The following is a 24964-nucleotide window of genomic DNA, read 5'->3' on the forward strand; positions in this document are numbered from 1 at the left end:
GCTGGGCCCGTGAGCCATGGCCGCTGAGCCTGCGCGTCCGGAGCCTGTGCTCCGCAACGGGAGAGGCCACAACAGTGAGAGGCCCGCGTACTGCAAAAAAAAATCTCTAACTCTGGGTGTGTGTGTGGCTCCCCTACTCCCTCCACCCCCTTTTCTCTTTAAAATCTTTTAAATCCACCCAACTAGGGTTATTTTAGTTCAGGCCCATTTGCCCTTCACCTGGACCAGGCCCTGTCCCAGCCGGATGCCCTCCATTTCTCCACTCTGTGATCGGAGTGGTCCCTGCACAGAGCCACTCTCACCTGGCCCCCTTCTGAGACCCTTCAAAGGCTTCCGGGCCCTTCACGTGGAGGCCAGGATTCTTCACATGGCGGCGTCCTCCCCTTCGGGCCCTGCTCACCAGGGCTTACTCTCCCTCCGCCCCTCCTCTTCCCTGCAGCGTCAAGCACCTCATGCCTTCCCTCCTTGCTGTTCCCTCAGAAAGAACACGCTTCCCTCTTCATCTGGCTGCCCCTCCCCACCTCCCTCAGGCCTCGAGCCCCTAGTCCTTCCCTTCTTCCTACTCTGTTATCATTGTTTTGTTGCTGCTGCTGCTTCTGTTTGTCCCTCTGCTCCACGAGAAGGCACCTTCTGTGAGGACAGGGACTGTGTATCCCCAGGCCCTGGTGCACACGTGGCCTGGTGCAGAGAAGCAGACGTTCATCCAGTATGATAATCAATGAATGACTCACGTAAGAGGGATTGAACAAGATAATATACCTAAAGTATTTATCATTGTGCCTGGGACATCGTTGGTCCTTATACGGTTGATTGATTCATTGATTCATTCATCAAATTGTTTATTAAGTGTCTGGCCACCCTTTAAGGGGACACAGCGGCAAACACAACGGGCATAGAAATCTCTGCCCTCGTGGGCCACGCGTTCTATGTGTGTGTTTCCCCTCTTGTCCCTTTCAGCCCCCTCCCGCGACCTTCCGCCATACCCCTCGTCTTAGGACACTGTTGCCCCCTTCTCCCCGCCCCACCTGGGACACAGGTCACCAAACTGCAGCCACTCCTGTCAGAGTCACCTTCGCCTGGGAGGCAGCCTGGGGGCTTTTAGTAGATGCCAGCGGCCCCTCAGGCTGCTGAAGGAGGAATCACTTCCTCCGCCCTGGCTGGAATAAATAGGTCAGGAGTAAAATTAGAAAATCAAAAGCCCGAATCCTGGTGAAACGCTGCAGTGGAAGTGCTACTTACAGGACCTCAAAACTGCACGTGTTCTCACTTATCAGCCGGGACTGCAGAGAGCGGCCCGGTTGCCTGGAAGCCTTTGTAGAGCCAGGAATCACCTCCACTGCCCCCGCCACAAAGCCGGAGCATCCCCACCGCCCCCTCCGCCAGGAGGAGGAAGAGAGGGCTTGAGCTGTGCAGAGCCGCTGCTGCCCCCGGCCCTGACCGAGGCCCTCTGTGGGCGCTGCCTGCCCGCACAGTCAAGGCTGAGGAGCTGTGAAGGGAAGTCTTCACCTCCACGGTGACGCAGCCCTGAGAGGGAAGCGTCTCGAGGAGGCCCAGCCATCAGTATCCCAGTGGTGCAGTAGATAGATAGTCTTTGTTGAACGCTGTCTGTACCTGGGCGGGGCCTGTTTCCCTCCCTGAGGTTTCTCACCCCACCTCGTCCCGTCCAGGTCCCTGCTCCTCTCAGCACACTGAGGTCCCTGACCAGGGCTGGTGGGGTTGTGCCCTTCCTACAGGTGATTCACGTGTCCTCCAGAGTCATCTGGAAGCTGGATCTGTGGCCCCGGGGCTCACAGGCCCTCCGACCAGTCAGGGAAGGTGGGCTGCCTGCACCCTGCACACACGCCGCGTATAAACTGCTGCTGCTTTCCAGTGGGGCCGTGAGATTGATTACATCATCCTGTTTTCGTTGCAGAAATTTCCAGAACTGAAATTCAAATATGTGGAAGAGGAGCAGCCCGAGGAGTTTTTTATCCCCTATGTCTGGTCCCTGGTGTGCAACTCAGCGGTGGGCCTGCACTGGAACCCTCAGGACATCCAGCTGTTCACGATGGATTCCGACTGAGGGCGGGACGCCGTCTCCCACCCTGACCCCCTCCAGCCAAGCAGCCCTTCTAGTTATTTTCTTTCTGGGGAACAGAGGTAGACAGATTCCCTGGTGCGTCTTCTATTAAAGAGGATCACACAGTCGTGTTTTCCTTGCACACTTGGGTTTGGAGAATTGGTGCCAGTTGGCAGTAGATCACTCAGTTTAGATTATAGTGCAAAAAAGGGGAGGGGAGTTACACAACAATAATAAATGTAAAAACCTATTTCACATGCAATTTTATTTCTAAACCAAAACTCTAGAGCTTTTCCAGGAACCTGATGCCTTAGGCATATAACATTTTACCAGTACATACTTCTTTCTCTTTTCTTTTCTTTTTCTTTCCCGCCCCCCGCACGTTCAGGATTTTTGTTTTGGTCGTGTGTGTGTGTGTTTCAACATTGAGAAATACCAACCTGAAAAGATGACAAGACAGGAATTAATAAGGAATTGAAGCCGTGTATGCATGCAGTTGCCTTTCAGAAGGCCCATGATATAAGCCTGGGCGGTTGGATATAAGCCTTTAGATCCTGGAATCTTTCCCTCAAAGAAAGAAGTGGCTCCTTCTCATGAAGCCCAGATTAGCTTTTTTGTGGATTTGGCCTCTGAGCTGTAGCTGAATTAAATTGGAGTCTAGACTAATAGGAGAAAAAGGAGACCAATTTGATTAATACAGTATTCCACATGAGAGTAAACACATGTTTTTCTCTCCACTTCTGACTTTGTTTAAACTCTTTGGGGCCTGTGTGATCGCAGTTGTCTCCCTGAGCTTCTCTGAGGGAAACAGCCGCTGGGGTCGCCCTGAGCAGAGCAGTGGGCACTGAGGACAGAGGGGACAGGCCTTTCGAGTCACGCTCTAGGTCCATGGCCACCCCTTCACGGCCTAGTTTCACTCTCAAAGACACAAGAAGTATTTGCTTTTCTGCATAGGAAGCACGTAATCCCAGATGAGACCGACCGAGCACCCGTTTCAGCCTGCCGTTGCCTAATCTGTATCGGAGGCAGCTTCTCTCCCCTGTCCCTGTGTCCCCAGCCTGGAGGCTGGAGTCATTTTGGTTCATCACCATCTTCTGAGGGTCTGGGAGGAGACAGCTTCTGTCACACCGAGCTCTGGGAAAGGCTGAAAGCATGATGTGTCAGTGCACGTCCGTGTGGTTTCCGCTCATGAAAAGCCTGGCCGCTCCATCCCCTCAGCAGCCTCTGAGGTCGGCCAGGCGGTTTCATTTTCATCAGGACAGGGGCTGAGACCGAAGCTCCCTGTGGCTGACTGACTGAGGAAGGGCCATCACTGGCGGGTGGACCCAGGAGGCGTGTGCGGCCTGCCTGCTGCTTCCTCGGCCTCAGGCCTCTGACGTGTCTCCACGAGTGGCTGGGGACTCTGGTTCTTGCCTAAGGTCGCACGGACAGGGCCTCAGACCCGCAGACGAGTCATGTGAAGCACTTCTGCGTAGTCTGGCTCGTGGGGAGAGGCAGTTGGAAGGTGGAAGGAGGAATCCTCCAGTCAGAAAGGGGAAATGATCGGATTATCATTTCAGGTAGCAATTATTTTTATTTCCTATATGGGAACGTGATATATAGCTTTAATTTGTTTCCAAAGCACTTTGATCTGCTTTCCTTCATTCAAACCAAAACACAATTTTTAAAGGGTCACGTGGAGCAGCTGAGCCCCTGGTAGGACCCTAGAACTAAGAGTCACTGGGCTGCAGGACCGTCAGTTCTTGTGACAGGAGGAGATATGGTCCCCCAGAACTTGGTCATCGAGCGCAAACTACCAAGGAAGCCTTGATCGAGGGAGTCCTGCAGTCTCTTCCCCAGGCCACCTGGCTCACTAGGTGCCCCCAAAGCCCCGTTCTCTGGCAGTGCCCTCTCCCTCCCTCCCCGCCACTTTTAATTAATCACACAGTAGAAGTGCTCGCTGGCCTAAAAGCTCAGCTGGGGCTACAGCCTCGGAGGAAGTGTGTGAGTACACACTCCCAGACACCACTGCATCACTGCTTCCACTCTGCAAATCCGCCACGAGTCTCCTCTTTATTTTTGTGGAAGATTTATTACATGACAATAAATTTAAATGATAAACTTGAATTATGCTTGCATTAATTTGCTTAGAAATTGTTTGGTTTTCCACAAAGTAAAAATGTGTAGAATGAGGCAATACAGGACCATCATGTGTTTGAATGTAAATTAACATCTGATTTTACCCAAGATACAGAGCTGTTATTGCAACGTGTCATCTCTTCAACAAAGGGTTCTGTCATAATATTTATTTTTAAAAGAATGTGCCCCCTTTCAATAGCACCTTTCCTATCGAGAGTTCAAGGCACTGTGCAAAAAAGCTTCAGAATTATAACTCTGGTTCCCACATCACCCGCTGAGGCTGGTGTCACAGGATCTGTAAACAGCAGCCTCGCAAGGTTGGCGTCACAGGATGGCCACCGTTCAACAGTGCAGACGGAAGCAAGGCTGTGGAGCAGCTCAAGGACAAAGACAGAGAAAGGAAAGAAAAGAAGATCCCCGGAGCACAGAAAGTACACTGCACACACAGTCCTCTCCTTCGGAAGGAAATCGCAGGAACTGTAGAAGACGGAGAGAGGAAAGAACATAGGACCAGTGTCAACCAGAACACTCAGTAGCTTCCTCCAGCTTGTTTAGGGTACCCCCAAGAGGAACGTTTAGTGGGGGGTGCTTTTAGGCCCTAAATTTCTTAGTATATCATTCTTTAGGCAACATACTGCCCTGTAGGTTCTGTGGAGCCAGGGTTTTGCATTAGACGTTATAGCTCTCTGCATAACTGAGTCACTGCTTTCCAGAGCCATAAATTAGAGTTGTGGTACTTTCTGATACTTTATAAGCTTGCGTTTGCAAGGTCAACCCTTTGGTCTCTTAATCTCCTCCTAAGCACTATGCCTGCAGTTTCTGTAGCTGCCATTTGATATTAGGGGCTGATCCCTGGGCATACTGACACCAAATTCAGGGCTATTCCAGTGTCCTACGTCGCTTCCAGGAGTCAGGGAGCTTCTAGTCTCTGACAAAGAGCCATGCTTCCTATGAATATGACACAGCTGAGGAATGGATTATAGCACAAGCCACAGCAAATAAAGCATTTTTATTTTTTAAGAATTCAAAGCATAAAATTTGATCTCATTACATCCGTTTGGGATCTCCCACCCAAAGCCAGGGAGATTCATCGGGAGCTCCCCACCCACTTGATCAGGTCATGTGTGGCAACCCCTACCGTCCTGACTTCACAAAGCTATCAAAAGTGCCAGCTACTCAGACACAGCCTCTGGAAGTAGCAGAAGCTCCCCTCCAGACGGAAAGCAGTCTCATATGACTAACCAGGTAATGCTTCATGATTCTGTTGGCTCTGGGCTGACTGCAACAAAATTTTAAAATATTTCGTCCAGATTTCCAAGTTCCCCTTAGCTGGAGGGTTGGTTTGGATTACCTGGTGCTCCATTACTATCAGCAGACTATCTTTCATGGGTACTGTGACCCAGCTTCTAAATCACCTCAGTCACCGAATGTGGATTGAGGTGAAACCAGATTACTAGTGCCCCCAGTGCTTCGCAAATGTATGTTCTCTCTGGAAGACATGAACTGTTACAGACTGAATGTATCCTCCAAATTTCACGTATTGAGCCCTAACCCCCAGTGTGATGGTATGAGTAGGTAGAGCCTTTGGGAAGTAATTAGGTTTAGATGAGGTCATGATGGTGGAGCCCCATGATGAGATTAGTGCCCTTATAAGAAGAGACATGAGAGAAATCTTTCTCTCCAACATGTGGAGACACAGCGAAGAGACCACTGTTTATAAGCCAGGAGGAAAGCCCTCACCAGGAATGTAATCAACCAGCACCTTAATCTTGGACTTTCCAACCTTTTCATACTTTTCAGAACTGAGAAATCAATGTCTCTTGTTTAAGCCACCCAGTCTATGGTATTTTGTTATAACAGCCCAAGCTGACTTAGGAGCACAACCCAAGGCCTCAAATTATTTCTGTTACAATCAAATATCCAGGTATATGAGAAGACCAAATAATATAAATTACGTGAATTAAAACCAGAGGGAAGGGCTTCCCTGGTGGCACAGTGGTTGAGAGTCCGCCTGCCGATGCAGGGGACACGGGTTCATGCCCCGGTCCAGGAAGATCCTACATGCCGCGGAGCGGCTGGGCCCGTGAGCCATGGCCACTGAGCCTGCGCGTCCGGAGCCTGTGTTCTGCAACGGGAGAGGCCACAACAATGAGAGGCCTGCGTACAGCAAAAAAAAAAAAAAAAAAAACGGGGAAAATGGGCATTTTCCAGATGCCCATGCTCCAGATGTCTCACAGAATTTGAAACACCTGTGCTTTCTGTGTTAAAGGAAAAAAAAGCACGTGCCCAAGAATTTCAGAGAATTAGAAACAATAAAAGGGACCAAGTGGAAATTCTAGAACTGAAAAATATAACAAAAATGCAGAATAATTCAGTGGATGGGCTCAAGAAGAGGTGAAAAGTCAAAGTTATACAAAATCAAGTTACAGAAAATTTCAACAATGCAATTAGAAAACTTGCAATTCTATAACTTGAGTAAGGTGAAAAGCCAGAGCAAAACCAGAATCAAAAAGATAGGGCTTCCCTGGTGGTGCAGTGGTTAAGAATCCACCTGCCAATGCAGGGGACAGGGGTTTAAGCCCAGGTCTGGGAAGATCCCACATGCCCCAGAGCAACTAAGCCCATGCACCACAACTACTGAGCCTGTGCTCTAGAGCCCATGAGCCACAACTACTGAGCCTGTGAGCCACAATTACTGAGCCCGCGTGCCACAACTACTGAAGCCTGCACGCGTAGAGCCCGTGGTCCACAGCAAGAGAAGCCACCGCTTGCCGCAACTAGAGAAAGCCCACGTGCAGCAACAAAGACCCGCTGCAGCCAAAAATAAATAAATTTTTAAAAGATAGCAAATAGAGGGTTAAGAGACATGAAGGATACAGTGAGGATATCAAAAGCATAAAAGAGTGGGATAGTTAAATAAATATTGGCTGAGAGCTTTTCCAAAACTCATGAAAGATTTCAAACCATAAATTCAAGAAGCCCCAACAAATCGCAAATGGGATAAATAAAACACAATCCACATCTAGACACATAACAGTAAAACTGTTGAAAACCAAAGAAAAGGAAAAATTTTAAAGCTACTGAGGGGTGAGGCACGGGTAGGAGAGGGATTACCATCAAAGGCGCAACAATTAAACTGACAGCTAACTTCTCAGCAGAAGCAGCCTTTGAAGTGCTGAAAGAAAATGACTGCCAACCTAGAATTTTCTAATTGGGGAAAGTATCCTGCAAGGATGCAGAAGAAATAAAGACATTTTTACACAAAGAGCTGGAAGAATTCATCAGCACACATACCCTAAAGGAAAATTAAAAGTATTCTAAAGGCAGAAGGAAAATGATCCCAAACGTAAGGATAGAGCTTCAGGAAAGATTGAAGAGCAATGAAAATGAGAAATGTACAGGTCAACATAAATACTAACTACATAAAAATAATTATGTCTTGTGAAGTTTAAATATATATCGAAATGTGTTCAAGTAAAGGTATATAGGTGGGGAGGGCTTTAATAGGGTTTAAGTGTTCTAAGCCTCTTGCATCATCCAAGAAGAGAGTTTTTAAAAATCCAATTTAATGTTAGACTTTGATAAGTCTAGGATGTGTATTGTAATAAATATTAGTTAAAAGATGTATAACTTTCAAGCCAATGAGGGAATATGGAATAAATCAATGAACAGGTTTAAGAACTGCAAAAGGAGGGAATAAAAAAAGAATCGGTGGTACAAATAAAAAGCAGTTTGTAAGATATACATGATAAATCCATTATTACATTAAATGTAAATGGGCTAACTAACACTCAAGTGTTGACAAAGATTGTCAGGCTTGATTTAAAAAGAATTACCGTAGTAGTTAGAAGATCTAGGGATGTAATGTACAACATGATAAATATAATTTAATACTGCTGTAAGTTATATATGACCATTGTTAAAAGAATACATCCTAAGAGTTCTTACCACAAGGAAAAATTTTTTTTTCTATTTATTTCTTTAATTTTGTATCTATATGAGATGATGGGTGATCACTAAACTTACTGTGGTAATCATTTCATGATATATGTAAGTCAAATCATTATTCTGTACACTTCAAACTTGTACAGTGCTGTATGTCAATTACATCTCAATAAAACTCAGAAAAGAATTTAACAGTAAAAAATGAAAATTAAAACAACTATATGCTGTTTACAAGAGACACTTTTAAAACATACGAATTTTGAGGACTACCCTGGTGACGCAGTGGTTAAGAGTCTGCCTGCCAATGCAGGTGACACCAGTTTGAGCCCTGGTCCGGGGAGATCCCACATGCTGCGGAGCAACTCAGCCTGTGCGCCCAACTACTGAGCCTGTGCTCTAGAGCCCGCGAGCCACAACTACTGAGCCCACATGCCACAACTACTGAAGCCCATGCGCCTAGAGCCTGTGCCCCACAACAAGAGAAGCCACTGCAATGAGAAGCCCACGCACCACAACAAAGAGTAGCCCCTGCTCGCTGCAACTAGAGAAAGCCCATGTGCAGCAACGAAGACCCAACGCAGCCAAAAATAAATAATAAAAAACATTTTTTAATGAAATCTATAAAAAATTTAATTAAAAAATACGAATTTTGAAAGAAAAGGATGGAGAAATATACACCCAGCAAACAGCAACTATAAGAAACTGGTGTAGATATATTAATATTACAGCAAACTTTAAGGCAAAAACTTTATTAGAAATAAAAACAGTCAATTCAATTACCAGAAAGAGGTAGTAATTCTAAATTTTATGCACTTAGTGCTACAATCTCAAAATTAAAAGTTGATAGAACTAGGAAATTTTGGCAAATATGCAATCATAGTGAGATTTTAACACATCTATTTCAGTAATAGTAAAAACAAGCATACAAAAATCAAGTTATAGAAAATTTAAACAATGCAGTTAGAAAACTTGGCCAAAGAGATACATGTAGAACACTACATTCAACAGCTTCCTTTTCAAACACAAATGGCACATGTGCCAAAATTTGTATGCTGAGCTATAAAACAAGTCTCAACAAACTTCAAGAGAGTTAATTCCAATGAAATATGTTCTTTGACCACAATGCAGTTAAGGTGGAAATCAATTACAAAAAGATAATGTAATAATCCTCATATATTTGGAAGTTAAATAGATTTCTAAATAACCCACCTGTCAAAGAAGAAATCATAAAGATAATTTGAATTATTTCAAACTGAATAATGAAAATACTACATATTGAAACTTAGGGAGAAGAAAAATTGTGAGTTGCAACTGAAACTATGCTTATAAATTTATACCTTTAACTGCATATGTTCGAATAAAAGAAAGGCTGAAAATCAATTATCTGAGCAACCACCTAGAAATTAAATTTAAAAAAACAAATGAAACCCATAAATAAAAGCCAAAATATAGAACAAAAATATACAATAAAGGGAATCAAGAAAGTGAAAAGTTGGTTCTTTAAAAGGATTGACAACCCTGTAACAACACTGATCGACAAGGAAGGGGAACGAGTGGGAGAGTGGGAATGGGACAGAGGAATAGCCGGTATCAGAAGTGAAAATGGACGAACTCATTCAGATTAGGCAGACGTTAAAAATATTGAAGAGGATGTTATAGATACTAGTAAATTCTAAATCTAGATGGAGTGATGTTTCAGGAGTGTATACATATGTCATAACTAATCAAATTGTGCACTTTACATATATGCAGTTTTTGTATGTCAATTATGCCTCAATAAAGCTTTGGATTAAATGAACAAATTTCTGTTTTTAAAAAAATAGCTTTCTAAAACTGACATCAGAAGGTCTTGAAAATTGGAATCATCCTATATCTATTGCCTAAATTGAATACATAATTTAAAATCTCCTCACAAGGAAATCGACAGGCCCAGATGGCTTCACTAGTGAATTCAACCAAACATCTAAGAAAGAAATAATGCCAATCTTACACAAACCCTTCCAGAAAATAGAAAACCTCCAAATTGATTTTATGAGACCAGCATAAACTTAGATGTCAAAAATCTGACAGGAACAGTATAAGAAACTAAAATTGCAGGCCAGTCTTTCTCGTTATTGTAGTTGCGAAAGGTCTAAACAGAACATTAGCAAATGGAAACTAGCAATATATAAAAGATTAAATTGGACTTATCATTCAAAAATCAATGAGTCATTCACATTACCAGAATAAAGAAAGAGGGCTTCCCTGGTGGCGCAGTGGTTGAGAGTCCGCCTGCCGATGCAGGGGGCACGGGTTCGTGCCCCGGTCCGGGAAGATCCCACATGCCGCGGAGCGGCTGGGCCTGTGAGCCATGGCCGCTGAGCCTGCACGTCGGGAGCCTGTGCTCCGCAACGGGAGAGACCACAACAGTGAGAGGCCCGCGTACCGCAAAAAAAGAAAAAAAAGAAAAGTAAATGATAATAGGTGTGGACAAAATTTTTTGATAAAATTCAAAAATCATTGGGTGATGTGTTTAAGCAAACTAGAAAAATAAGGAAATGTCCATTTGATAAAGATAGCTACAAAAAACCTACAGCAAACACATCATACTTAAAATATCAAAAACTTTCCTCCTAAGATTGGGAACAAGAAAATGATGTCCATTAACACCTCTATTCAAAATGGTACTAGGTAATGATATACATGCCAAAGTACTAGGGGAAAGTATACTGATGTCTGCAACTACTTTGAAATGCATCACAAAAAGGGGAAAAGAATGGATTGATGGATGAATAGAAGGATGGAGAGATGTGTGATAAAACTAGTTTGGTAAGCTTCGTAAAATCTAGAATGGTAGAATCTAGGTGGTGGGTATACAGGTGTCCACTGTACAATTCTTTCAATTTCACTGTGTGTTGGGGGGAAATAGTACCTGAGGTCTTAGCCTAGTGTTTTTTTAAAAAAGAAAAAAGGTAAGATTGGATTAGACGGAAAGAAAAACTGTCATCCTGTGCAGATGACATGGTTACTTCAGATAATCTAAAAGAATCTACCAATAAACTAGCAGAATGAGCAAGGTTTCTGGATGCCAGGTCATATACAAAAATCACTTGTATTTCTATATGCCAGCAACAATTAGAAAATGAAAATTTTTTAAGTGTACCATTTACAGTAGCATTTTTAAAATCCATTAAGTTCCCAGAGATCAATCTAAAAAAGGAAGAAAGAGTGAAATTAAAGCCCTAAGTGGAAGCGTATTAGATTCACGGGCTGGAAGGCTCAACATTGCTGTTGCAGCTGCGAAGGGAGTAAAGGAGGGTTCCACCTGCTGGTCTCTACCTTCCCTCATCCAACATCCGCATACAGTCTCGTTTCCCCACAAGGAGCACCACACACACTCCTCAAAGAACATAAGCCCAAAGTCACCCTGTCCCTGCCCCAAACTCCGTGCCTGGCCGTAGCCCTCCTTCCTAAGCATGGGAGGAAGCAGCTTGGCCTAATACTTTCCCACTGCCTAATGGGGGACACTGGATTTTCAGCCACAATGGGTGGATTCCTAACCATCTACCGCCCAACCACCTCCTCAAGCTCAATGGCACATTTTAGGTGATGTTATTTGCAGCAATCATGTAGTCTATGTGAGCTAATTTAGGCAGAAAAAGATTTATTTCTGGATATTAGGTAGCTACCAAATTCCGGGCTGGGCTGGGGAACTAAGCTTACATGCTACACAGCCAGGAGAAATGGCCAGTTGCTCCCGAGGACTGAGAGGCAGCTTGACTGCGGCCTCACCCAGCGCTCAGCACCCATCCACACAACTAAGAGACCAGCCACTAAACTCTGCCCACAGCTGCCCAAGAGGAACCAAGCCCAAATGCCCATGCACCTGCCACCACCCGATGCTCTCTCTCACTTTCCAAGCCTCAGCCGGAGCGCTTCGGGAAAGCTGGGTGCAGGCAGAACCCCAGCTGCAGGGGAGCCTAGAAAGTGCAGCATTTTTGCTCTCCAGCCTGTGTCAGGAAAGCCCAGTCCACAGGGGTGGGAGTGTGCTGCCTGAGCCACACTGTGGCATCTGTCACTTTACCTCACGCTGTTGTTTGAGTCTTAAGTGAGACAATACTCAAAGCACGGAGAATGTAAATTCTCCAAGTCAGGGGTTTATGCCTGATTTCTGTGTGTCTGTACCCCACCCATAACAGTACCTGACCTCAAGGAATATTTGTTGAATATGCCAGCATTTAGCACAGTTTCTAGAACATGATAAGCACTCGATAAATAAGAGCTAGGGGACTTCCCTGGTGGCGCAGTGGTTGAGAGTCCGCCTGCCAGTGCTAGGGGACATGGGTTCCATCCCTGGTCCGGGAAGATCGCACATGCCGCGGAGCAACTAAGCCCGTGCACCACAACTAATGAGCCTGCGCTCTAGAGCCTGTGAGCCACAACTACTGAAGCCCGCACGCCTAGAGCCCGTGCTCCGCAACAAGAGAAGCCACCACAATGAGAAGCCCGTGCACCGCAAGGAAGAGTAGCCCCCACTGGCGGCAACTAGAGAAAGCCCCGCATGAAGCAACGAAGACCCAACTCGGCCAAAAAATAATTAATTATTTTTTTTAAAAAGTCAAGGAAACAGAACAAATGCTAAAAACTATAGTTTAGGGGGAAAAAAAAAATAGCCAGTATAATTTCACATAATAGGAAGTCCCAGAGAGGGCTAATGTAGCACCCAATGCCATCTTAAGGACCCAAACTCTGCCCATCTGTAGGTTTGACACCCTCTGACTGGCTCAGCTCATAGTCACAAGAGGGCTGCAGCAGTTCCTGATGTTGCATCAAGGCCTCATCTCATCTAGGGCACAGCTTTGGAGTGGGGTTCCTCTCCCAGAGGTCCCCTCACATTTCCATGCCCAGGACTGCTTCCCACACCCATTCCTAAAGCATCATTGGCAAGGAGAGAGTTCCACCATCATGGCAAACAAATCAGGATCTGGAACCTGGATGGATCAGCTGTATGAAGGAGAGAGAATACCAGAATGTAAATCAGGCTCTTTTAGGAAGAAGGAAGAGGAAAGCAAGGGTGGACAGTTACCCAACAGGGAGGCTATGATCAGGGACAGAGGGGAAAGGCAGAGAACCCCCCTCCGGAAGTCTCCTGTGTCCCAGCTCTCAGATCCTACAGTTGCATGAGGCTGCCCTAGAGCCAGGGGACAGTTCCCAGGGCAAGGGCTCGTGGAAGGCCAGGAGGTGTGCAGGGTGGATGAACACATACATAGCCACTTCCTCACCAGGGCTCCCACACACAGGCTACGCGGACGAATGGCGGTTCCTCCATCCCCCAGAGTCGCCTTAATAGGAAACAGGGTTTGGTGGGGAACAAACAATTTATGACAACCGAGCCCTCAAACTGGAAACATCTGTCCTCGCCACAGCACAACCCCTCCAGCCCAGCCCAGCCTGGCTCTGAGGGGGCCCAACCCAGCCAGGCTGGGGAACTCAAGAACCTTCTGAGGATTCACGTAGAGGAGCCCCCAGCCTGGGAGGGGTCTCCAGGCTCCCGGCTTGAACCCCAGAGCCTCACAGTCTCCCAACCTCATCATGCAGACCTCGGCACTGCCCACACCCCAAGCCATGGGGGGGGATTCAGAGCCAGTGACCCCAAAGGAGCCCCGGCTTTACTTTATTAACCCCCTGGGGGCCAGGGCTGGGCAGGGAGATGTTCTAGCTTCAATCCCACTGCCTCCGCCCACACCCTCTCCCTGGACCCCCTTCCTCTCCTGGTCTCCCTGTCTCCCTTTAAGGCCAGGCTCAAAGTTGTCTTTGCCAGGCAGCCCCGCCCAGTGGCTAGACGACACCCATCGCCCGTGCCCACGGAGTCCCGGTTGGGGCCCCTTACTATGAAGCTCTTCAGGGCAGCACTGTAGGAGCACCCCGTCGCCCTGCTGGCATCTGTAAGGCCCCCAGTGAGCATCTGGGGGCAGGAGCAGTGACTAAACACACCTGGGACCAAGGGGGCGTGACAGGAGGCTGGGGCCCACGGCCTCCAAAAGGCGAAGTTGACTGCAACACACACACGGCCCCACCTCAGGGCCACTATTTCTGGGGCAGAGACCAGGGCTGTCCCCCGGCTCCACTTGAAAACACCTGGCTTCAGAGCAGCTGGCCTGGCTACCTGGTGGGCATCTGTGCAGCCTGTTTGCCCAGTCTGTAACAAGGATGACAAGCCTGCCAAGGGTGGGGCTGCAGGAACACTAGCGATGAAAGGCCTGGGCAGTGGGAGCTCAGCGGGTGGCCCCGGGCAGGCTGCCAGCCATGTTGGTTGGGAACTGAATTCACCTGGATGACAGCCCCATAGGAGGAGTTTCCCCAAGTTTGTGTTGAAGAGATGGGGTGGGAAGGGAGGAGAACCTAAGCCCCAGAAAGCTCTGCCCAGAGCCTGGCACAGTGGGCCTTGGGGGGACCGTGGGTAGGGGTGGAGGGAGCAGAAGTAGCTCTGAACGTGGCCAGGGCAGAGCATATGTCCTGGCTGCCTCTGCGGAGGCCTCACCCCACTGGCCCCGTTTGAATCCAGCCTCCTCCAGGAAGTCACCCTGGACTAGACCAAGCTGTATCCCTCCCTTCCTGGGCTCCCATAGCCCCACCACAGCCCTGCCACCCCAGGAGGTGTTCCGGGGGGCCGTGCCCCTGCCAGATGGCAGCTTCCTCCGAGCCTCAGTGAGCCAACCTCCCCTCTGGGCCACCATAGCTCCCAGTCCCTCCTCAGTGCAGACCTCCTGATGTTGTCCCCATTCTACAGAGGGGAGACTGAGGTACAGGGAATGAGCAGACCCCTTGTTCCTGACTCTGCCTCCCTGTCCGTTCCCCGCCCCTCTTCTGCCCAGTGGACTGTGGGGAGAACTGGCCTCAGAGGAGAGGCAGCACGCTGGGGAGGGGTTGATGGCAGGGGGCTGTGGAGTGAGGGACGCTGGGTGACTGGGGCTGGAGAAGGCTGAAGGGCCTGCTGTCTACTGGGAAAGTGTTTGTCTGCCAAGGCCGGCCAACCAGCAGGGCTCCGAGTGTGTGGGGCAGGGACACCCTTGGAAGGGAGAGTCCTGTGCGGGGACGTTTCACCCAGCCCCTGGCTGTGCTGGCCCCCCGGCCCTCCCAGGACTGGGCCTCAGTACCCCCTGCACCCTGCCAGCCTGAGGCCCGCACAACCGCCCACGCAGGGTGGCACTGGCACTGGCAGAGCAGGGGGTGTCCAGGGGGTGAAAACACCCCCTAGACCAGCTCACCCTCAGTCCAGACGGGAGAGCAGGGGGCCCAGACCCAGCCGCGCCCCTCAGTCCAGAGACCAGGAAACCAGACACCGGCTGGGACGGCCGTTCCAAAATGCACACATCTTCAAAGCAGGGCTATTTTCCATGTCCTCTGGGCAATTTTAAAACAAGTTTGTAAAACTGGAATCTTAATAGATGACAGATTGACATGCGTGTAAGCATGTGGGCACGTGTGTGTGTGTGTCTTGCACACACGTGTTTGGGCACCTTTGGAAGCTACTGCCACCACAGCATCTTGGGAGATGGGTGGGCTGGGGGTGTTTTCTAAAGGATGTCCAGGTTCACTTCCACGTTCACCGTGTGTTTCGAAGGAGCTGAGCCTTCAGGAACTGGGGAGAGAAGGGTGGCGCTTCAGAGCCGGCAGAGGGGGCTATGGGCAGCCCTGGAGGCCTCCCGTGCAGGGCCGGGGTGTGAAGTCACTGCCATGCCCCCCAACACTCATACGCCCCTTCTCCTGTCTCGATTTGGAGCCCAGACGCCTTAGTCCGCTCAGCCGAGCTGCTTAATGAGCATCACAGGCTGGGGGGCTTAAACCACAGACGTGTTTCTCCCAGTTCTGGAAGCTAGGTGAACAGGATCGAGGTGTCGACCGGGTTGACTTCTCCTGAGGCTTCTCTCCTTGGCTTGGAGATGGCAGCCTTCTCGCTGTGTCCTCACACGGTCTTCCCTCTGTGCGTCTGTGTCCTAATCTCTTCCTTTAAGGACACCAGTCTTATTGGATGAGGGCCCACACTAATGACCTCATTTTACCTTAATCGTCTCTTTTAAAGATCCTATCTCCAAATGCAGTCACATTCTAAGGTTAGGGCTTCAGCATATGAACTGGGGTGGAGGTGGGGAAGGGGACACAATCCAGTCCGTAACCCTGGATCCATGAGTTGGCTCCCAGTGTGGTCCCACAAGCAACCCCTTCATTTTCAACTCCATTTCCTTGCTTCCCTCTTCTGTTGGGCACAACAGACAGTTGCCTACACACACACACACACACACACACACACACACACACACACAGACACCCAGGGCAGGGCCCCGCCATCCTCTGGCTCTGGCTTGGGAAGATGGACCCCTCTCTCCCTGGAACCACCCTCAGTCAGTTCCTCGTCAGCCTTGCTCCTTCCGTCCCTTCCCGCATCCTGTGCGTTGCTGGCTCATTGATTGTTAACCTTGAACTTTCTGCCCGTCCACTGGGGCACTCAGTAAGGGCAGCACCAGACCCCAGGCACGTGCTCAGGGACACTTCCAGCCTTTGCTGCCCAGTGCCTCACCCCACTGTCTACACACTCAGGCAGAATCAGAGCTGACGAGGGCGAGGGGAGAGAGAATAACTGGAAACAGCAGGCTCTGTTTGTACACTTTGGGGGGGTGAACTGACTTGTGGATGGTGAGCAAAAAATCCATCTGGGCAGTGCACCCTTGAGTAGGCTGATGGGCATCAAAGGGAAAACTGCAGTTAACACTTGGATTCTCCCGAAAGCCATGAGTTGGTTACTGGGGAGCACTGCCACAGCCCACACCGCGCGGTCAAGTCTGCGTATCCTTCCCAGCACCTCCGCCCTCAGCCCGATTTGCACCATTTCCCACTGCATCCCTAGAGGCCAGCTCCACACCTGTAAACCATGATGCTCAGACAATGCCTGGATAATGACCAGATGGATAGGACTGGGTGGGGGGCCTCCAGACCAGGCCACAGGGGAGATAAGCAGAAAACTAAGGTGGGTTCCTGAAGAACACCCACATTCAAGGGGTGACTGACAGAGGGAAGCCCAGCAGGGAAACTGGCGCGCAGCAATGAGGGAGAAGGCGGAGACCGGGAGGGAGGGAGGCGTCAGAAGCCAAGGGTCAGGGTATTTTCTAGAAAGCCTGAATGGTGGCCGAGAGGTGAAGAAAGCCCAGGCAGAAATAAGCCCATTAACTTTATCCACCCAGAGATCCTAGGGGACCCTGGTGATAGCGGTTTCTGTGCAAGGGTGGGAGCAGGAAAGAGATGGCAGCGCTTCCGTCTATCTATTGCTGCATAACAAATAACCCCCAAGCTTAGCAGCTCAGAACAACCATTTTATCATGTTCACAGATTCTGTGGGTCGGCAGTTTGGACAGAGCACAGAGGAGAAGGCTTGTTTCTACTCCATGAGGTCTGAAGCTCAGCAGGTAAGACTCCACAGCTGGGGGACACTCAACAGCAGGGGGCCAAAGTGACCTGGGGGTGTCTGCACTCTTCATTGGTGGCAAGTGCCAACAGCTGGCTGGGACCTCAGCTGGAGCTGCAACTAGAGTATCTACACGTGGCCGCCCTGTGGCCTGGGCTTCTCACAGCTTGGCAGCCTCAGGCAGCTGGGCTTGGACATGGCGGTCAGAGCACCACCACAGGCGTCCAGCAAACAAAGCAGGAGTGCATCACCTTTTCAGACCTGAGGTCACACAGCACCACTTTGACTTCATTCTACTGGTCACATGACCACCTGGATCAAAGACTGTCAAGATCACAGGGTGGCATGAGGGCTTCCAGGGATCGCGGGAGCCTCGAGGACAAGGTCACTTTTCTTCTGGACCTCAAAGTCTGCGTGGGGGACACCATGAGGAAGGGCCCGGCCAACACGAAAGCAAGAGGCAGGTCCTGAGAACGGAAAGTGGCTCCAATCCACCGAGACCCGGGCTGAAAGAAGGGTGGAGGCCCCAGGCCTGGTCCCTGGGGTCTCAGTTAGGGGATGGTAATTCTGACTTTGGGGAACATGGAGCAGGCTTAGAAAAGGGGTTTCAGAAGGAAGGCAATTCAGCTCTTCCATATTAAACCCATTCCCCCAGTTACTGGAGCCCCAGGCCACACTCACCGTTATTGTGCTGCTGCCATCTTTAAACAGGGCAAAAAGAAATGTGCACACATCAGGACATCGATGTGAAATCACTCAACAAAGTGTGCGTGTGTGTGTGTGTGTGTGTGTGTGTGTGTGTGAGAGAGAGAGAGAGAGAGAGAGAGAGAGAGAATGGAGCGATCACACATTGGCCAGCCATCATATCAACGTCAGCGTCTGTGCGGGGGGTGCTTCCTAGAGTTAAGCAGTGCACAACCCATGCAGCCGTACCTGGCTGCCCTGAGTGTAACCTCCTGTATGCTAAAGGAAGCCCTTGAGGCCCAGGCCTGGCCCCCAGCCCGCTAGCCCTGCCTGCAAGAGCTGCTCCCTAAGTTCCCCACCCTGCAGGCTGAACCAGGTAGGAGCTTCCAGCTTCCAACTCCCCACCCCCGCAGATCACCCAAACTCCCCTCTGGGCCCCATCACTTCCCCTCATTGCCTCCTGGTGAGGCTGGTCCCTTGGCTAAGCGGGGAAGGCAGTGCCCTCTGGTCCTGGCGGCGCACCTCTATAGACACAGCAGAGGTGGCCGGGTGGCAGGGCGGCGTTCCCTTGGCTCTGAGACTTTGGCAGGGCCCCGCCCCTCTTACCTGAGTCATGGAATTCTCCAGAGGTGGGCAGGGCTGCTGCCGGGAGCCAGGAGAGGTGAGGTCATGGGTCGTGTCCTGCAGGGGCCCGCCCCTCCCTGGGGCAGGGCAGCTGAGCTCTTGTTTCTGGAGACTCAGACAGGTGGGAGGCTCCCTGTTGGTGCTGCATCTCCTGGGCGTCAAGCCCCCTTCACCTCTCCAGACCTTCCCACCTGACAGAGAAGCCAGGGGCCTGGGGACACCCATGAGAGGATGGGAGAGAACAGCGAGGGTCCTTCAGGCAAGAGGGACTGCGTGCACCAAGACAGGGGGTGGGGAAAGACTAAGGCTGTCCCCCTGGGGGAGTGGGATGTTGTAGGGAAACGCTGGGGTCAGGGTGGAAGGATGACTGGTGTGGGCAGTACTGGACACCGGGGTAGGTTCTGAGCCAGGCGTGGCTTAGCAAAGTTCAGGGTTGCCCTACCCAAGGACCATGTTGGAGGCAGTGCTGAAGGGTTGGAGGCATCCTTGTGAAGGCAGTTAGACCCACGCGCTGATGGCCACAGGGGCACAGATGGAAAATGGACGGTGGATGGCAGTGCAAGACACCCAGCTACTCGGCACTGTGCACCTCGTATCGCGTCATCCATCCTCCCACCTGCCTGAAACAGGCCACAGCTCACGGGGGTAGCTGAGGCTCCAAGATATAGCCCTACGTCCAGGGTCGTAGGGGACCCCAGGGGCTTGACCAAGGGCCCCCTCCCCAGAGCAGTTCTCCCCTTGCTCGCCATGCTCCCCCTTCTCTGAGAGGTGGTGAGATTCGGCCTCAGGTGACTGGGCCAGGAAGGTGAGCAGCGGGCTGCTTATGGGGTGAGCAAAGATGAAGACACTGCTTTCAGAACTGTGAGCTTCTGATGGGGATGACACATCCACCGACACGTGTAGAAACTACCGGAAACACAGGTCTGGAATGGAGAGAGGCCAGGACTGGGGCTTCTCATGCCACCTGCCCAGAAGCAGGAAGCATGACCCCAGACCAGCTGAGCCCTCAGAAATTTAGGGGGTTTGGAGAGCAGAGCTGCCCAGGGTGAGGTGTCATCCTGGGGGGACTGTGGGTCATCAGACTTCATGCCAAACCATAGCAAGTCACCCCAGAGCCCTGGATTTGGAGCTGGGATGATCTACGGCCATGGTCAAAGAGGAGGCATGGGGTTGGGGGGAGAGGGGCTTGCTTCTTCTTCCCCAAGGCACCCCAGCCCTAGGCCTGCGCAGGACTCCTCCCTCCCCCAAGCTGCTCAGGGGGCTGTGGAGGGGCTAGGGGTGAGGATTCAGTGGCAGAGCTGCCCGGTGGGCCCCTGGGCGGTGAAATCTGCTGGGTTCTGGCCCTCCTCCTGTCTGCCCGGCCCCCTCACGGGTCGTGCTGGTCACGCTGGGGTGCAGCCTGGGAACCAGCCCTTTCCCCTCAGCACTACAGCAAGTGGGGAGGTTGGCTATAGGCAAAGCGGCGGCTTGGTTTGGGGAGGATGCAGGGCAGCCGTCTTAACTCACTTCAGAGCTCGCAGGCATACTCCACACACACACACACACGCACGCGCACGCACACGCACACTCACACCCAGATACATCACACATGCTTACACACTCTCACACGTGCTCACACACATGTGCACACCTGCAGCCAAGACATGGGCTTATGTCCTGGGACCGGGGGGCAACCCAGGAGGGCAGGTGGGGGTGACCCTGGCTGGTCACACTTCACAGCTGTGGCCTGTGGCCCTGAGAGGTCAGGCTCGTCCAAGGTCACCCAGCCTGTCAGGCTCGGCCAGGGCTAGGTGGCAGACGCCCCCAGCGTCTGCCCAGGACTCCTAGCACACTTCCCCTGCTGGCCCCTGGGGCCCCTGCTCCCCTCTGGGCCAGGCTGGGCCCTCCGCAGGTACACGCCTGATGCCAGGGGCCAGAGGCCCCTTCCCGAGGACCCCAACCCAGGGCTGGCTGCCCCAACTTTCGCCCTGAGCATCAGATCCTGGGCAGACAGGGTCTCCCTCCCACTCGCCCCCCTACACACATGGCCTGAGCTGTGCTCCACCCTTGTGACCTGAGCAGTGAGGAAGAGATGGAACAGACAGTGAGGCTACAACAGGAATGTCAGCTCCCTCTGCAGGAGACCCCAGACAAAGCTCACCGCCAGACCACAGCCCATCAGCTACCCCTCCGCAGGGCCCGGAGAAGCGGGGAGGGCGCTGGCAGAGCCCAGGAACACAGCGAGCATGGTGGTGAGGGAGCAGTTCCTGCTCTGTCATTTACCATGTCTGCGAGCTTTGTGGCCTTGGGTAAGGAGGTCTCGCCCTCTCCTCGTGACATGGGTTTAATGAAAGTGCGCACCTCGGAAGGCTGCTGTGGAGGTTAGATGTGATGACGCATAGAGAGGGCAGTGGAGGCTCAGCAGGCAAAACCATTTTTCCAAGGCCCAGGAGATGGTGGCCAGCCCAGGAGCCCCCAGAGCCCTGCCTCCTGGCTGTGCAAGCTGAGCTCAGATAGGAAGAGCCAAGTCAGGGCCACAGGGAGGGGGAAACCTCGCTGCCAGAGCCAGCCCAGCCGGCAGGTACCCAGGCCCCAGCTGTGGATGTGTGCAGGGTTTGAGGGGCGGGGCCTGCCCGGGATGCCCAGAGGCCCAGAGAGAGGCCAACAGAGCACTGCCAAGGAGACACAGAGGATTCCCAGGCGCTACCATCCCCCAACTGCAAAGCCACCCAGAGCTGGGTGGACGGTGGCCCTAGAAATAAAGGGGGACTGTCTGTGTCTGTCACCCTCACCCTGAACAGGGCCGTTGGCAGGGGGCGGCAAGCAACTGCACTGACCAAAGTCCTCTGGCCCCATCGAGGCCTGCTGAGAGGGCACCAGGAGTCCAGGGGTGCAAAAGGCTCACCCCTCCTTCAAAGCCCCAGGCCCAGGCCCCTTCGGGGTTCTGATCAGAGGCTGCCACGGGCCCTGTGCACAGCCGCTTGCCCCCGTCCCCTCTCTTGGCCTTGCTGGTTCACCCCACCTCTCAGACTCCCCACGGGTGAGGGCAAAGCCTCTGCCTCGGTTTCCCCAACAGTGTCTGGCATGTAGCAGCGGCTGCACCCTGGGAGCGCTCCACAGAGGGTGGCTACCAGCACGTGCCTGACGATGGGGACAGGGTGCAGGCAGGGGAGGGTGGAGACCAGGGTGGGCTCGCACCCAGATTCGCCCTAGGAATGGACAAGCCCTAACTAGGCTTTTTTGTTCAAACTGCCCTAATTCCCATGGGTCTGGCGAAAGGGGAGGAAGGAGGCTTCCATTTCCTGAAACCCTCTGGCCCTCAGGGAGGCATCTTCAGGTGAACCCTCTCCCTCCCGGGCCTCAGTTTTCCCTCCTGCGAGTTGGTACCTGCCTGGCGCACCCGAGACTGTTCCCGTGAGCAGTGCCGTCATTGCTGGGAAGCCACAAGGCTCTTCCAGGACGACGCGCCATAAATACCTCCTCCATCTCATCATCTTCGTCAGGGCCTGGGAGCCCAGGCGGAACAGAGGTGCGAGGGCGGGGCACGTGAGTCGTCCCAGAAGAATGGGGCCTCTCCCGGGGACTGGGGAAGTGGGAGAACAGGGTCCCAGCTCCAGAGCAGCCTTCCCCTAGCCCCTCCACCCCTCTCACCCATCCTCCACCGCCCAAGCATACACACGCCTCTGTCTGTACACCCAGAGAGAGGAGCACTTATTGAGCGCATAATGCTGCCCATGGGTGCTAAAGGGCCCGGGGTGGCCCTAAAGGACAGGAGGGGGGGGCGCCCTGTTGCAGGGGAGTAGAGGTGGGCTGAGGAAGAGAGTCGGCTGAGATACCCCTGGGCCAGGGATGGGCCTGGAGTCCAAGGCTCCTCTGAGGGCAGAGCTGGCGTGCGTGTACATGTGCGTCCCGTGGCCCTGGGTGCAAGATCATCAAGTGAGGCGCCACCCCTTGTTCCCCGCTGCTCCCCATCTGGGAGGGGCAAGGCCCATCAGCACGTTCTGAGCTGGTGACCCATAGTCCCCAAATCCACCCCCAGGTCTTCCCCTGCCAGCTCCTCTTCCGTCCTCTGGTCAAAGTCACCCCAGAGCAGGCCAGGCATCCAGGGGCAGTGAGCTGACTGTTATTATAACTAGTAAACAAGTTCAGCAAGTTGGCGGGGTACAGCATCAATATGCAAAAACCAACTTATTTCTATACACTAGCAATGAGCAATTCGAAATGGAATTAAGGGGGAAAAATCCATTTACGATCGCAAACAAATAATAAAATACTTAGGAATAAATTTAACAGAAGAAATGCAGGTCTTATCTTCTGAAAACTATCAATACAAAACATTGAAAGAAATTTTAAAAGATTTAAATAAATGGAAAGCATCCCACATTCATGGATTGGAAAGCCTAATATGGTTAAGATGACAATATTCCCCGAAATGATCTAGAGAGTCAGTGGAATCCCCATCTCTTAAGGCTCTGAAATGTCTACTTCTGTAAAACGGGAATTTTTTATAATAAGGGGTATCACCTTAGTCATTCCCTCAGAACCACACCAGAAGGCTGCCCACCTTAGGGCAGTAAGTTAGTTGCAGAAGGAAAGCCCAGACTCTGGAGCCAGACAGGCCTGAAATAAATCCCAGTGCTGTGTGACCTTGGGCATGTTCCTTAACCTCTCTGAGCCTCTTTTTCACAAGATGGGAGTTGATACCACCTATCTCACCGGGTGGTGAAAAACAAATGAAATCAATGTTTGCAAAGCACCTCACATATGGTCCAGCACACACCAGGATTAGTTTCCTACACGTTCCTTCTTTCCTCTTTCTATGCTCCTGGGTCAAATGGGTACACCTGCCTTGGGGTAGGTCCAGGCCTAGGGAAGGCTTGGGACCCAGGGGGATGTATACTCATGGATGTTGCCCAGTGGCGAAATATCCTATGGAATAGCTAGGGCCCACTGGGGTCTCCCAGAGCCCTCAGGATCCTTGGTCATTGGTTGAAGGGTAAGCACTCCACACACACAAACCCACACAGTGCTGAGCATGTGTAAACTCCTTTAATCCTTATAACAACCCTATGAGGTAGGTAGCATCTTTAATCACAATTGTATAGAGGTGGTAAGTACGATCTTTAATCACAATTTGACAGATTAGAAAACTGAAGCATCTAGAAGTAACTTGTTCAAGGTAGCACAGGCAGACCATGACTGAGCTGGGACTTGAATCCAGACTGTCTGGCTCTGGAGCCCTTGGCCCCTTCTTTACACAGTCCCTCGAGGTCAAGGGGTAAATGCAGCTGCCTTTAAAATGGCCACAGTTACCACAAACTGAGTAATAAGATCCCCAGGGGGACTTACCTGGTGGTCCAGTGGGTAAGACTCCACGCTCCCAATGCAGGGGGCCCAGGTTCCATCCCTGGTTGAGGAACTAGATCCTGCATGCCGCAACTAAGAGTCCGCATGCCGTAACTAAGAATCCACATGCCGCAACAAAGATCCCGCGTGCCTCAGCTAAGACACGGCACAGCCAAAATAAATTAATTAATTAATCAAAAAAAAAAAAAAGACACCCCCCCCCCCCAGGGTCTTGCCTATGCTAAAAGCTCAGAAGACACAAAAGGTTCATAGAAGGTTCTGGGCCCTCCAGGGTAGATTCTGGGGCCTCTGAGCATGCATTCCACAGGGCCCTCCCCTTTTCCCCAGGCGCGGCCAGACCAGCTCTGGGGCATAGGGCACCTGCCATTCCTATGGATCCCTCCTGTCTGTGTCTTATCAAAGTATGCCAGGGGTCGGTGGGACCCATATCCCCCCCGTACCCCATCTCCATGACTTTTACCACTTTGGGGGCTGGGTGTGCCCCAAGGAAAAGCCGCCTTTGCTAAAATGCCCAAAGGCACCACAAGGGCTGGCGGTGGCACTAGGTGACTTCTGCGCACCTTGATTTGATTCCCTCCTTGATTTGTTTCCCCGCATCATCTCTTAGAAAGCCTGTGACCTTGGGCGAAACCCCTTAACCTCTGTTAGCCTCAATTTGCTCATCTATAAAGCAGAGCTATAATTGACTTTTCCTGGATGATGCAAGGATGACAGATAACATGCAGAAAGAGTTTGCATGAAGTAGTTGC

At 51.2% G+C, this 24964-nt stretch overlaps 1 protein-coding gene across 2 annotated transcripts in view; it reads left to right on the forward strand.

Annotated features, from left to right (window-relative positions):
- The window catches only part of DYM (dymeclin), a 377165-nt gene extending 373029 nt beyond the window's left edge, over window positions 1–4136 (forward strand). The window contains exon 17 of one of the 2 annotated variants that reach the window (XM_029234371.1): window positions 1913–2308. In XM_029234371.1, coding sequence (XP_029090204.1) covers window positions 1913–2062 — 150 coding nt within the window. In that variant the 3' untranslated portion in view covers window positions 2063–2308. Of the gene's footprint in view, window positions 1–1912 lie in introns of both variants that reach the window. The other variant, XM_029234366.1, reaches the window with a different exon arrangement.
- Window positions 4137–24964: the final 20828 nt, after the last annotated feature.

The sequence above is a fragment of the Monodon monoceros genome, unplaced genomic scaffold, assembly GCF_005190385.1.
Source record: "Monodon monoceros isolate NGI ecotype Baffin Bay Population unplaced genomic scaffold, NGI_Narwhal_1 Super_Scaffold_1, whole genome shotgun sequence".
Classification (NCBI taxonomy): domain Eukaryota; kingdom Metazoa; phylum Chordata; class Mammalia; order Artiodactyla; family Monodontidae; genus Monodon; species Monodon monoceros.